General features: G+C 42.6%; 1 protein-coding gene across 1 annotated transcript in view; it reads right to left on the bottom strand.

The window, feature by feature from the left end:
• Positions 1-15,327, bottom strand: part of SERGEF (secretion regulating guanine nucleotide exchange factor) — a 291,127-nt gene that overhangs the window by 261,410 nt on the left and 14,390 nt on the right. The window contains exons 3-8 of the mRNA XM_065403356.1: positions 15,134-15,289; positions 13,538-13,632; positions 10,977-11,037; positions 9,482-9,595; positions 8,566-8,628; positions 5,905-6,063 (exon numbers count right to left, since the gene is read on the bottom strand). Of these exons, the coding sequence (XP_065259428.1) occupies positions 5,905-6,063; positions 8,566-8,628; positions 9,482-9,595; positions 10,977-11,037; positions 13,538-13,632; positions 15,134-15,289 (648 nt within the window). The remainder of the gene's footprint in view (positions 1-5,904; positions 6,064-8,565; positions 8,629-9,481; positions 9,596-10,976; positions 11,038-13,537; positions 13,633-15,133; positions 15,290-15,327) is intronic.

The following is a 15,327-nucleotide window of genomic DNA, read 5'->3' as shown; positions in this document are numbered from 1 at the left end:
TGTAAACAGTTTGAAGTATAAAAGGTAAAATCTGTTTGTATTTGTTGCACTGAATTTAAAACATGCTGGTCTCCTAGTGCCATTTCAGAGCTCTGAAATAAACTTGGCTTGCTTTCTCCCCTCGGTGTCTTTATTGGTGCCAAGCACACCGGGCCATGGACCATTGTTGTCCCCTCAAGCCCAGGGCGGGCAACAGTTTTGGCGTCCCTGGGTGGGCTCGAGGCTGAAATTTAGCCTTGCCCGGATCCCTCCTGGGGGCCGACGGATTACGACGACGACCGACGCCCAGCGCGCACCGGTGACTTCATCGGGGGCCTCGGCAGAGACGTGGTTTGCTCGACCCCGGAGGGCACAACGGTGCAACGCACACAGACAGTGGAGAAGCAGCTGCGGGCGACGGTGGGGAACCGGTCCCGTGGATAGGGCGACAGTGCAGAACCGGACCCTTGGATAAGGTAGGAACAGTCCAGTGGGGACTTTGCCTGTTTTGACCTGGGGACGCCCAGAGTCTCCCTCAGTATGGGGCAGGGACAGAGTACAGCCGGCAGGGTACAGTGTACACCCTTAGAATGCATTCTGGTGAACTGGAAAGTGTTTGGATCTGATCAGTTGATTAAAAGTAAATTGAAAAGGTTCGGTACAATTAATTGGCCTCAGTACCAGCTGGAGTGCCAAAAAAGGTGGCCACCGGAAGGATCACTTAATTACAACACGATCCTTCAGTTGCTTTTGTTTTGTCAGAGAACAGGTAAATGGAATGAACACCTCTATGCGTATACGTTTATGGTGTTAAGAAATAGGACTGATATTTTGCTCAAGTGCCATTTGACTCCGACAGGCTCGGTAGTATTGGCTGCTAAACCCCAGAACCCTCCCACTGTTGTAATGCCAGAATCGGTGTCCCCTTCGGCTCCTCCACCCCCACAGGCTTCAGAGAGTACCCCCCCCCCCCCGTGGGATTGTATCCGTTGATTACTGAGAGTGTGGTAGCCTGTCCAGGAACACAGGATCTTGTGTCAGTTGCTTTTAACCCTGTACGTCTGGCTGTTTTCAAGGCAGAGGCAGGAGAATTCTCGACGAATCCAAGCAAGTTCATTTCTATCTTTGAAGGGTGTCTAGCTAGCCATAAGCCTGACTGGGATGATTGCAATATACTTATGAGAACCTTGTTGTCTAAAGTTGAGCGAAATCAGGTTATAGCCAAGGCTAAGGAAAAGGAAGACAGAGAAGGCATTTAAGGTTTAAAAGGGAAAGCTATTGGACACCAGAGGTTGTACAGAGTGGAATCCTCAGAAGTGAGTGTGCTCGTCCTGGTTTGTTGCTTCAAAGATCTGTATAGAAGTTACGTTACTGGAAAGATGTATGATGGCAATGAGTATGTGTTAATGGTTGGAAAAAAGGTGTATGAGTGAAGAGTGGAAGGTTCCTTTGGAAGTTAGAAGAAGCTGAGAAAGGGAGAAGAAGGAAAAAGCACAGAATGAGTTAACTGAGAGGAAAATACAGCTAGCAAGTTCAGTCATGCTGGCCTCAGTCCAAGAACATTGTACACAGCTAAGACTTGGCTGACAACCAAGAGAAAGGGGGGCCTGAATGTGCCCAAGCAACTATGAGATCTGCAAAATACTGCAAGGCATAATGAGGACAACAGAAGGGTTAAAAAGCAGCTTTGTTGGACCGTATTGGCTCAAGGATTTAAAAATTCCCCCACTCTGTTCGGACAGGCTTTGGCCAAAAACTTGAAGGAGTGGGATAATTCAGACAGAGCCCTCCTGCTGCAATATGTAAATAACTTGTTAATTGCTGCTGTGGGTCTAATCCCTTGTCTCAGAGCTACTGTGAGTCTCCTAAACTTTATTGGACTGCAAGGATACAGGGTATCTCAAAGCAAAGCCCAAATTGCTCTTTCAGAGGTTCAATATCTGGGATTTCACATCAGGCAGGGAGAGAGACAGCTCTCAAACGAAAGGAAGGAGGCTATCTGCCAAGTTCCCATCCCCAGCAACCGTAAATGGCTTAGGGCATTCCTGGGCATGGCAGGTTTTTGCAGAATATGAATTCCAGAGTTTGGACTGTGGGCTAAACCTCTGTATGAATGTGTTAAGGGAGCGGAACATGACCCCTTTCACTGGTCCCCAGAAGCGGACAGGGCATTTCAGTTATTAGGTGCCTGGAAGCGTCCTGTGGCATACTTTTCTAAACAACTGAATCAAGTTTCAAAGGGATGGCTAGCCTGTTTGAGGGCGGTCGCAGCTACTGCTCTAGTGCTTGGGAAAAGCTGAAAAACTGACACTGGGAGGAACTGTGCAAGTGTATGTTCCCCATATGGTCCGAGCCTTGCTGGACACTAAGGGTGGTCTTTGGCTCACACAGGCTCGGGTTGCTCGGTACCAGGCGAAGCTGTTAAAAACTCCTGAAGTCACCCTGCAGATCTGTCCCTCCCTTAATCCAGCTACACTGCTACCAGAGACAAAAAAGCAGAAACATGACTGTTCAGAAATCATAAATGTTCAGTATTCTAGCCGCCCAAATCTAAAAAATCAGCCACTCCCAAATGCTAACTTGAAATGGTATACAAATGGAAGTAGTACTGTTGTGGATGGGCAAAGAAGGGCTGGTTATGCTATTGTGTCTCTTCATGATACCGTGAAAGCTAAAAGTTTACCGGCAGGAACGTCTGCCCAGCTTGCTGAACTAGTGGCCCTGACTCGGGCACTCAAGCTGGCAAAAGACAAACGGGTTAATATCTTTACTGACTCAAAGTATGCTTTTGGGGTATTGCATGCTCACGCTGGTTTGTGGAAGCAAAGGGAAATGCTAACAGCCCAAGGCTCTCCGGTCAAGCATGGGTCTCAAATTCTCCGGCTTTTAGAAGCAGTACAACTCCCCTCAGCAGTAGCAGTGGTGCATTGCAAAGCCCATCAAAGGGAAGATCAAGATGTAACCAAGGGCAATGCCAGAGCAGACAGGGAAGCTAAGCAAGCTGCTACCCTGAAATCACCAACTAAGAAGAATGCCCAAATGCATGCCCTCATCCCATCAGTGGGTAAGCTTGCAGCCCCTCAGTACTCCCAAAAGGACAAAAACCTGGCTGACAGTCTCGGTCTCCAGGAAAAGGAGGGATGGCTTTATTCCACAAAGGGAAAAATCTTCCTGCCCAAGGGCTTGATTCGACCAGTGTTGCAAAAACTGCATCAAACCACACACGCAGGCAGAGAGGCTCTTACCCAGCTCATAAATAAATATTTTCTAACCTCTGAACTTAAACCCCTAGCATCACAGGTACAAGCTGAATGTTTAATCTGCCAAAAAAATAATCCTCGACCAGAAGTAGCAGTGCCACCAGCCACCCTGGAACCTACCCCAGGCCCAGGATTGGTGTGGCAAATAAACTTTACTAAGTTTCCCAGGACCCAAGGGTACAGGTACCTTCTTGTCTTAGTGGATCGATTCAGCGGATGGCCTAAAGCCTTCCCATGTCGCAACAACACTGCCAAAACAGTGGCTCTTAAGTTTGTCAAGAAAATCATTCCTCGCTTCGGCCTTCCCCAGTGGATGGAATCTGATAATGAAACACACTTCACATCTCAAATTGTTCAAAAAATATCAAGTGCTCTGCAAATCCCCTGGAAGCTCCACACACCCTGGCGACCACAAGCCAGTGAAGTAGTGGAACGCACAAATCAGACACTCAAGCGACACCTCTCAAAGGTCTGTCAGAAGGCCTCTCTTAAGTGGCCTGATGCCTTGCCCCTTGTGTTACTTCACATTCGTGCTCTCCCTAAGGGTAGGATAGGGCTTAGTCCCTTCGAAATTATGTTTGAAAGAGCATGGCCTCTAAATGGTACCCCAGTTCTGGCAGGGGAATGGGAAGTGGGGTGTGGTTTCTTGTCTCAGTACATGTGCTCTCTGTCTGCTGTTCTTTCTTCTCTTCACAGGTACACCAAAAATTCACAGCCTCTTCTGCTGAATACTCCGGTCCACTCCTTGCAACCTGATGACTCCGTTCTCGTGCGGACCTAGAAGGACGAGCCTCTCCAAGAGAAGTGGAAGGGACCCCACACCGTCCTGCTTGTCACCCATACAGCGGCAAAGGTCAAAGAACACAAACTGGATTCATCACTCTCGACTAAAAGCAGTACCCGCTCCTAAACAGTGGACTGTCCAGCCTGCGGAGAAGATGGCTAACGACAATTTGGGACTTAAGTTGTTATTCAAAAGACAGTAAGGGTCACTGGAAATGCGTTGTGATCTTTCTAAACAGTCACAGCATACTCCCCGCGAAAACCCTGAGCACTGGTTTTATTTTCTCACAGAAGGCCAACCTGGCCTATGTATTTGGTCTTGTTATTTTTTTACTTGTTTAGTGTCAACAATTCTTCTTATCTTCTGGGTATTTGGGTTTGTGGTACTAGTGCCTACAAATGGCTTCCTAATGGTTGGCATGGTAGCTGTTACAAAGGCTATCTTGCTCCTCCCCTCCGCATTCTACCTAAGGCTCCCTCAGGTCGTCCCAGGTACTATCGGTCCTTAAAAGCTACCTTAAAACCCATCAGTGAAGAAGACAGGTTTGGAATAATATCCCTCCCTTCCTATGGAGTGGGACGGCTAACCCAACTTTACAGAAGACTGTCTAAATTTCTCACCCAGTTTGCCAATAATACCCTAGCCATATAAAAAAAAGCATAAGTTCTGAGCTGTACCAGCTTCAACTGCTGGCTTTGCAAAACCGACAGGCCCTAAATTATGTGTTAGCCTCACAAGGCGGGGTCTGTGCCCTTATTGGAAAAAAGTGTTGTACCTATGTCCCAAAGTTTTCACAGGACATTAACAAGCACATCTTGTCAGCTAAACAGGCCTTTAACCAGTGAAAGGCCCAGGAAGGGGAACCCACTATTTTGGATTCCCTTTGGGGTTGAATACCTGGTTTAGGGGAACTAGGGGATATAGGGGGAAGCATTGTTTGCATCTTGCTCACAGATGTGGTAATATGTTTTGTTCTTGTTCTTTTGCTCATTTGCTGTAAAGTGCTCATATGTAAAATTTGTATCTCCCATACCCCAAAAGTTCCCTTATACCCTCTCATTAATAATCCTAATTGCATGAAGCATAATCGCATTTTGTCTTTAAAGTATGAGAAAACTCTGACAAAGGTTTGTTAAGTGTTCTCAAAGGAGGGATTGTTGGGGTCCACTAGGCATAGCTACCAGGTAACTCGGGAGAGTGGAAGGCCAAAGTGTCGATAAAACTCTTTTGCTCTGGGCCTATCTAAACCCCCAAACTCCATCTTGTGAACTCTCACCTACTTCTGTGCTCACTGCTTACATGCTCTGAAGTAGGCTAAAGCAAAAATGTATTGGTCAGCGTTTCTAGCAAATGGCTGCAGTTTCACTCACACTAGCAAAAATAATAGAAATAAGGAGCAAGGGAAAGAAGGGGTAGTTAGTTTGCAAATGTCTAACCCAAGGTTGCAAAAACTGGAAAAGTTTTCTCACAAGCTTATGTAAAGCTTATTGTAACAGTTGTCTGAAAGGGAGGGGTAGGGAAAACAGACAGACAAAAAAATGTATGTAAACAGTTTGAAGTATAAAAGGTAAAATTTGTTTGTATTTGTTGCACTGAATTTAAAACATGCTGGTCTCCTAGTGCCATTTCAGAGCTCTGAAATAAACTTGGCTTGCTTTCTCCCCTCGGTGTCTTTATTGGTGCCAAGCACACCGGGCCACGGACCATTGTTGTCCCCTCAAGCCCAGGGCGGGCAACATCACTGTACAGCTTGATCTGAAAACATCTCTGTGCATCACTATTAACAGTGAGGAAGATCAAATTAAAAACATGTTTTGCCTAGAATAAAGCAGATATTTAAGTATTTGCTTGCATCTTCTGGCTGCTTTTTGGATCTCTTACCTGTTTGTGCCACTACATGCGTCCATCCACTCCAGACTGCTCCAATCTTTTCACCTGAGAACAAATGAGCATCTATTTTCTGGGGCTCAACAAGAAAAGTCTCTTTACTCACTAGCTGCCCATGTTTGTTGCTACCCCAAACACACAATTCTCCTTCATCTGAAATAAATACAAAAGTAAAGAAATTAGAGAGAAGCTACTTCTGTGAAATATCAACAGACCAAAAAAAATTCGAAGGGAGGGTAATACATTAATTCAGTTTCAATTTTCCTTGTATATTTTCCCCACTATTTATACTCCCCTACAAACAAAAACACACCCTGGAATGTAAAGAAAAAAAGAAACCATAAGGGCCCTCAACACCTTTTCCTTTCCCAAGGCAGAACTAATAACTCCTCTCATGCCTCTCTCCACTACAAGGACACTGACTACCATTGAAATAGATTGATGGATAATTACTATTTTTTCTCTATTTGTTTAATTAAAAAAATGCATATACACACACCCCAAAATCACAATGCAAGCTGGGGTGTGAATCTGACCCACATTACCCTGCCACTGAATAACTGTCCACGTGGACCTTGCTGACGCGCATTAACAATTCGTTAATGTTCTTTGAGCTAGTCTTCTTTGAAATGGGACTAATCAAAGCACATTAACGAACTGTTAAGAGAAACAATGAATGCCAAAACAGACTTTTTTAGGTTTTCTAAAGCCTAAGGACTCTGTCATTTTTTCAATAAAAAAAGGGGCAGGAGAGGGAGAAAATCAAGTAATTGACTCTTTTATTTGCCAGGAATTCTTCCCCAGAAAAAATGAAATACACTTTCTCAGGGGAAAAGAAGATGACAGAAATAGCTAATTTCAAGCAAAGAAAAAGTTACGTTTTTCTAAGGCCATAACCAACATAACATTTGTGTGGCTTACAATTTACTAAGGATGCTACAACAATCTACCTACCGTTAGCCCCTTTTGTACATTTTAATGTGATCCCTGTAATTTGCACACAACCCAAGGCGGTACAGCATATGCCTATAGACCATATAGTTGCTACTACGTTGGATGTAAGTAGTAAGCTGGGCACTGAAGGAGTGAATTAACAGTTTCATCATCCTTTTTTTAAAATGTGCCATATGTTTTTGTAACAACCCTTTCTACAGTTCTGTAAAACTTTCAAATTAATGGTGTTCCAAGTATCACCAGTAGGTGGCAGGCGAGACTAAGAAGAAATGAAATATACAATAAACAGTGCCTCACATCCATGTAAAAAACCCCTCCAGATTGTAGCTCACTCATAATGTAAAAACAAGTACTGTAGTACCTTGAGTCAAACACACACCTTTAAAAGCTAATGCAGGAGGGAGAGAGACAGAGGTGTTATATTATTAAATAGCTTTGGATCCTTAGCATCAGGAGCTTTGGTCTTTTTGTAGACAAAAAGGATTGCTTGCTTAATCAAAATCAAGAAAGTAAAAACATGAAAGAATAATCCATTTTCTACTTAAATAAATTCATGTCAGTTACAGACTAGTCCAGTATATATTGATTTTTCCCAGATCAGGGATACCTCAGTCTGCATGTCTTAGAATTCAATAAAACTCACATTTTGCAATGTTTCCATACATAATTATTGCTCTCTGTAAATTGGCCCAAGTGAATACACTGATGCACAGTTTAGAGCATGTTAGAGATCCCAAACGTGTAGTTTTACTCAAGATTTCATGTCTTCAGAATGATTAATACATTTTCCATGCCTCAAGATTATAAATCTATAGCATAAGAAGCAACCACCATACATGAGGTCAGGAAGGAATTTTCCCCTAGTCAGATTTGCAGTGACCTTGGGGTTTGTTTGTTTTTTTGACCTTCCTGTGCAGTGCAAGGTGTGGGTTGCATGCTAGGATCATCTGGATATATCTCACTCAATGAATTCCTTGCCATTGTGGGGGCCTCAGTCATTGGTGCACCTCAGTCCCTGCTGTTCTCTGCCTGTGGCACACAACAGTTAGTCTCCTGTCGGTTGTAAATACTTTGGCCTAATTTCAGTTGTTGGCCTGTGATATACAGGAGGTCAGACAAGATGATCTGATGATCGGTTCCACCCTTAAAACTGATGGTACTATGAATCCTGTTTCCCTTCACGCAGAGCAATACTCTAGCTGCCTTTCCATGTGACATGTTGGTTCCTGTTTAGCCAGCACAGAAGAACTGACTGCAGAGTGCAAAAGGTGGTGTTTACAAAAGCGCCTATATGATTTAGGAGAACACATCCCACCAAGGTGCATTAATAAATCCCGGATTCTGCAACTCTTACTCACAACAGGTAACGCCATGCTTCACAGAATAGCCTTGTTGAAATCAATGAAACTATTTGTGGAGTAAGTGTATCAGAACCTGCCCCCAAATGAATGAAGGGTGCTGGCTAGGATCTCTGGTGTCCAAAGCAAATAAATCCACTTAACTCCATTTTTAGATAATTTACTCTTTCAAACCAATGAATACCACTGAAGTTATAGCATGCTGTGCTGTGATCCCATCAGATTTTACAAACTAAGCAGAGCCCAGCTAGAACAAAAATTAAAATTCACAAAGTCATAAATATCTAGCTTCTAAATACATTGCCCAAGCTTACTAATACATACATATATTGCTGGGGCCTACCTGTAAGTGACACTGAATGGTAGGAGCTGGCAGTGACTTTTTTCACCTTTACATCTTCCAGACCTAGGAAACATCAGTTCCATGGAATAAGTACAGGCAAGACACATCTCTATGCCCAGATCCCTTGTAGTACAGAATAAAACTATATTACTTCAGAAATTGCACCATGAGTGCTGTGTATTATGTATTTTACATCAGAAGGTCTCAGCTTATGGAACACAAATCCCAAGGAAGTCAGCATTATTTGTCCAGGGAATTGTGAATCTGTGTTCCCATTCCATACCACACCACAGATACACTGCAAATGACTGTGCCAGTTCCTGAGGACATATTTAAAATGTGGTGCTGATGATGTGTTTCTGTGAGTAAGGGGAAATCCAGACCCTGAGCCCTGGCCATGCCAGTGCACACTGGAACACCAACACCAGGTGTTACAAAGATACGCCGGGGAACATAGAAGGGAAACCTGTCTGCAAGCCACAGCACATCTGCAGAGCCACTCCAGGGAGGTTACCATGGCCACTCACACCCCTGTAATGTGAGACAGACAGGAGGGTCCATGGAGTGTCAAAGTCCCACTCCCAGCACATCAGCCCACTCATGTTCCAACCCCGCCATGCTGCCACAGAACACAGCATCCACATCCCCTCCTTGCACACAGCAGCTGCCCTAGTTCCCACCGTGTCCAAGCAGGATGGGGTCTGGATTTGCCCCTTACCCAGCATCAATGAATTCATTACTTCTGTAATGACCTTCTGTAATGAATCTGAATCACTGCAAAATTATGGGACGCATAGAGAACACACCAGGAGGGCTTATAGAAAAGGTGCATTGTTTGTATGTATGTACATGGTCTATATATTACTGTTCCCAGTGCTACTGTCTTTACAAAGAAAAAGTGTGATTCTTTAGTTACCTGTTACTTTACAAGGTTCTTTTGCTGTCAAGAAGGAAGGGATAATTTTCCCTTGGCTTGCCCGGTTTGCCCGAGAAGCCATGCCTGTTCCCCATTGGAACACCATGCCGCTTTCTTCTCAGTGCGAGCATACAAAGAGAAATTAAAACACAGAGATTACTGACAAATTCAGTTGACTGTCTTTTCGCTTGTTAACTAATTTCAAAAGAGTTTCAAGTGTTTGCTTGGCTTAGGTTATATTGGTGTTAATTAAAAAGTTATCTATAAAGAATACTACTTTCCACTTATATAACCCTTTTCATCCCAAACACACTTTACACACATTGAATGAATCCTGACAAGGCCTCCAAGAGGCAGGTGGTTATTAATCTCCTTTTATAAATGGGAAACCTGAACCAAAGAGGGGTACATGTCTTGCTCTAAATCCCTGAGGGCTACATTGTGGAGTTGCTTAGGACTCACGGTCAGGAAAATTGTGTATTTGCACTGCCTCAAGAGAGGATATGGGACTGAACTGTGATTCAAAGAATCACAGTTCAGTCCCACAATTCAGCCTCCTGGGGAGAAATAAATTCTGCCAGCCCTTTACCTGGCACAGCTTACTACCCTCTCCATACCAACTCAGCTGTGCTCGCCAACATGTTGGGAAGCAGTCAAGGCTCCACTGACTTCCCACCCCTACATATCCACTTGCAAAGCAGTGGGGAGTAACAACCCCACAGTGGCTGATTTCCCTGCTACACTGTGACCTAACCTCTTATGCCCAGTAGTCCTCTGCTCAGACCCCTACAGCTGGACATAATTTAGCCCAGAGGATACAAGTATCAGGATCTGGATTATAATTGAGAATCGTGGTCAGAGCTCACGGGTGCATGATTCCTAGTTCTTGTTCCAACCACTAGACTACACACTTCTTCCAATCTCTATCTCAACCCTTCAACCAATACCCAACTGTCGAACTCATATGCAAGTAACAACAAGAAAGCAACGTGCTGACTGTTGATTGCAGCAAAACCTGCCAAATCCATAGAATGACTGCGGAAGATTCCCCATCAAGCCTTGGAGAATTCTGAAAACAGATTGCAGGATAAGGCCTTAAATTTCATACAAACTATGACCCGCCAAGATAGAGCACAGCTGATAGTAGGAGACCCAAAAAGTCACTAAGGGCCAAATTTTCAAAGCTATTTAGGCATCGAAATAGCTTTGAAAATCTGGCCCTGTGCTCTTGGACAGTCTTCTTTCAGCACCATTTTTTGGAAAGAGGTGTTTCTAGCATATTCATTATCATGTTCTTGCCTAACATGCCTGTCCTTACCATGGACAGGACTATTCAGATGTCATTTTCCTATGGCTTCTGTAACAAATAGGAATAAAATCATAAATCCTTTCCCTCCCCCGCCCCTTTTTTTTAATGTAAGCTATTAGACATCTCACATAATAAAAGTACTATTAATTTCTGTCTGAAATGTTAATTTTATGATGGCATATTCACCTGTAGCAGCAAGAGCATGTCTGAGTCCTGCAGCAACATTCACCACCTTCTCTGTGAGGGACTATTCAAACATAAGAAAAAAACATATTTGCAATTTGCATTTTACACCTCTCAGAGGGAAACATGTTTTATCAAATGCAAGAAAATGGTATCGTATTTACAGACTATATGTCACAGAGTTCAGCACAAAGATATTTATTTTAGAATGTATTTCAGTCTCATTTCAATCTAGTCTTGGGCATTTCTTAAGAAAACCAAGCAAAGCTTCCAGAAGTGCCATAGTACAGCAGCAGATCAACAGTTGAGCTCAAAATACTCACATGAAGGAAGAAATCTCAGCAATTTGTAACTAAGATGCAAACATACACAATTTTACGGTCCCCCTTTTATCATACTGGATATTCAGTAACAAATATCAGTAACAAGCGGCCACATTAGTCCACAGTGCAAAACAATTCACTGGTTCCAACATACTATGATGATGGGCAATTTAATAATTTAGACAGAGCTGGCAGCACACTTATAGTTAATGGTGTGTAACACTTCAGTTATAAGACCCTGTCTTTAGGTATGAACATTGAATTAAACTGTATTATAACACTTATGCACAGAGGGACCAAATTAAGGTTGCATGGGATGCCTTAATTCTAGCATTTCCTAACTTGAGGGCTTGATTTTGCAAACTTAACATTCTTTTAACATAGTTTTGTGGGTGTAATATTGATATAGAAGAAATGGCAGCAAGCATGAGCATTTAATGTAACACAAGTAGTGCTTACAAAACACTGCTCAAGTGGTTTATTAAATTAGGAATTGACAGATATATACCAGCTATGTAAAACCCCACTAGAAAATACTGTAAATGCAGAATGAGCCTGCATTGTCAGGGTGGTAGACTATAATTATCAGTAGTAATGCAGCAGCTTCCAAGGATGGTAGGTGCTGTACAAACACAAGGCATGACACAGTTCCTGTGCCCAAGAGGACTAGATAACTTAACAGGTCTTTCTCTCTTTTCTATAACCATGCTGTCCCTGAATTTAAAAAAAGCAACAGACAGGCTTTGGCACTGGCAATGAGACTAGTAATCCTAACCAAAGAACCAGAAAGGACTTTGCCGTTTCTGAAGCTTTACAGAACGGGAGTTCTCTGCAATGGAACAGAAATGGGAATTTATTTGGAGAGGAAAGAGTTTCATTAATGTTCTAAAAATAGAAACCCAAGTGTAAATAGGGATTAAATTCATTCACACTGCTGGGTTCATAGCCAACAGTGGTAAAGCTCCTCTGAGGATACATAAATCTCAGTAGCTATTTCTTATAAGATTTTTAAAGCAATTACTTCAGAGATAGATTCTGATACCCTTATTCAAGCTGAGTAGTGCCTTACCCCATAAGTACTCCCACTGACTGCAATGATGACTATCTGTGGAGCAAGGTATTCTTCAACACAGGCTGGGGTTTAAGAGTCTGCCCCCTCAGCGTTTATGAGTGCAAGAGACAGACCAATAAGGAATGGGATTCCCTAGTCTCCAAACATATTTTTTTGAAATTGATATGGTTTGATAAACATTTGGAGGTTAAATGAGGACAATACTAATGTATTTTTCACTTCCTTTCTTTTTTTAGCTGCCGCTTATCATTTCAAAGAAAATGCATCTAAAATCCAGAAAATTTTAATTTCCCTGCACACACACTAGTTTCTTATTGTAGGGATGATCAAAAGTGCTGATCTCACACTAATTTTTCTTATAAAAAATAAAATGTTAGGAATGGATTCTGCAACCTTTGCTAAAAGATCTTTCTGCATATTATGTTGCACTGCTAAGTTATAAATGCAGAAGCACAAAACCAAAGAATTGGCATTTATATAGCATGTGCCAGCAGAAGGAACTCAGTTGAACAAAAACTTTCCTACAGTAGACGTCCCAGAACACAGCTGATTATATTGAAATCAGCTGTGTTTTTTAACAAGTTCTTCTTCGATCCTTTGAATTTTTCAACATAAAGCCCTAAGAAACTAAATAAAATTTAAGATCAGTGGAAATCCTTTCCTTCTTTCCTCAAGTATGTACTGAAACATTTCTAACACCTTATATGCCCTGGGTCAGAGCCTCAGATGGTGAAAATCAACATAGCTCCTTTGACTTCAGTCAGTTTACACCATCTGAGGATTTGGCCTATTGTTTGGTTGACTGTGGCTATTAAAATGTGTGTGGATGAAATTTTATGTCCTTTTCCAAAATGTACCATTCTTCTCGAGGAAAGTTGGCACCTTCTTCATTTAAAACACACACACACACACACACACACACACACACACACACACACTTCCTGAACTGCTGACTTTCTAATGTCTACAACAGTGTTCACTCTCTTAAAATGCCTAATCCTGGATATTTATCATTCACACGAGTAATTCTGTTGTCTTCAATGAGTCCAAGGGCTTGATCCAAAACTCACTGAAATCCATAGGAGACTTTCCACTGATTTTACTGAGTTTTGTATGGGGCGCTGAAAACAGGACCAGATCTGTAGAGGACAACTTTCTTGAGTCTTTACCTCAATCTTTTGTGGGATCAAACATCCTCCTGAAGTTTGAGGGACTCCTAGTTGTCCAAAAGAGTTAGATCCACAGGATAAAACTTGGCCATTTCCTGCAACATAATACATCCTTGTTGGAGCAGTGCAACTCATAACATTATACCTTAGGGTACATTTATGGTTATAAGCAAGATACCATAACACATTGTCATAACTATAAAGGGAAGGGTAACAGCTCTCCTGTGTACAGTACTATAAAATCCCTCCTGGCCAGAGACTCCAAAATCCTTTTACCTGTAAAGGGTTAAGAAGCTCGGGTAACCTGGCTGACACCTGACCCAAAGGACCAATAAGGGGACAAGATACTTTCAAATCTTGGGGGATGGGGGGAAGGCTTTTGTTTGTGCTCTTTGTTTGGTTGTTGTTCGCTCTTGGGACTGAGAGGGACCAGACATCAATCCAGGTTCTCCACATCTTTCTAAACAAGTCTCTCATATTTCAAACTTGTAAGTAAACAGCCAGGCAAGGCGTGTTAGTTTTTATCTTTGTTTTCTCAACTTGTAAATGTACCTTTTACTAGAGTGTTTATCTCTGTTTGCTGTATTTTGAACCTGAGGCTAGAGGGGATCCTCTGAGCTCTTTAAGTTTGATTACCCTGTAAAGTTATTTTCCATACTGATTTTACAGAGATGATTTTTACCTTTTTCTTTAATTAAAAGCCTTCTTTTTAAGAACCTGATTGATTTTTCCTTGTTTTTAGATCCAAGGGGGTTGGATCTGTATTTACCAGGAGTTGGTGAAAGGAAGGAGGGGGGGATGGTTAATTTCTCCCTGTTTTAAGATCCCAGGGGGGTTGGAACTGTATTCACCAGGAGTTGGTGGAAGGAAGGAGGGGGGATGGTTAATTTCTCCTTGTTTTAAGATCCAAGGGGTTTGGATCTGTATTCACCAGGGAATTGGTGAATGTCTCTCAAGGCTACCCAGGGAAGGGAATTAGCTTTGGGATGGTGGCAGCGGACCAGATCTAAGCTGGTAGTTAAGCTTAGAAGTTTTCATGCAGGCCCCCACATTTGTACCCTCAAGTTCAAAGTGGGGAAGCAGCCTTGACACACATCATTAAAAGAACTATATGCAAGATAGCACAGCATATAAAGAACTGAACTGTCCCTTTTCAAAAAGCTCAAGGGCTTGTGTTCTTATAAACCATATTCAGTAAAGGTCTAAAGATAACTGAAGAGGGAGTGTGCGGAACATACAGCAATTCCACTTGCAAAGCAAAGAGCATAAAACCTCTGAGCACTCAGGCTTTGTACAGACCTTGGTATGACAGAGCTCTGTGCTTTTACTGTATTTCATAATATTTCTCCGGGCCCTAGTGGGAGACAGTGTGGCCTAGTGGACAGAGCACTGGATTGGGAGACCTGAATTCAATTTCTGGCTCTGCCACTGGCCTGCTGGGTGACCTTGGGCAAGTCGTTTCACTGCTCTGAGTCTCAGTTTCCCCATCTGTAAAATGGAGATAATGATACTGATCTCATTTGTAAAGCACCTTCAGATATGCTGATGAAAGCACTATATCAGAGCTAGGTATTATTATTAGTGAGATGGACTTACCAGTAAGTATGATTGTAAAATCCCAACCACAGGCCACTTCTATCACACAAACACTAGACAGTGCAGTGCAGGAAGTAAAACACAGGACATCCTCAGTGTGATTGAGTCCCAATTGCCCTTCTTTGTTTTGGCCACATACAAAAAGTTCTCCTGCACCTGCAAAATAAAACCACTGTCACAGTCATAACACAGGC

The sequence above is a fragment of the Emys orbicularis genome, chromosome 4 (genome assembly GCF_028017835.1).
Source record: "Emys orbicularis isolate rEmyOrb1 chromosome 4, rEmyOrb1.hap1, whole genome shotgun sequence".
NCBI lineage: Eukaryota > Metazoa > Chordata > Testudines > Emydidae > Emys > Emys orbicularis.
The sequence above is the reverse complement of the archived record's forward strand: the minus strand, read 5'-3'. Positions and strand labels throughout refer to the sequence as shown.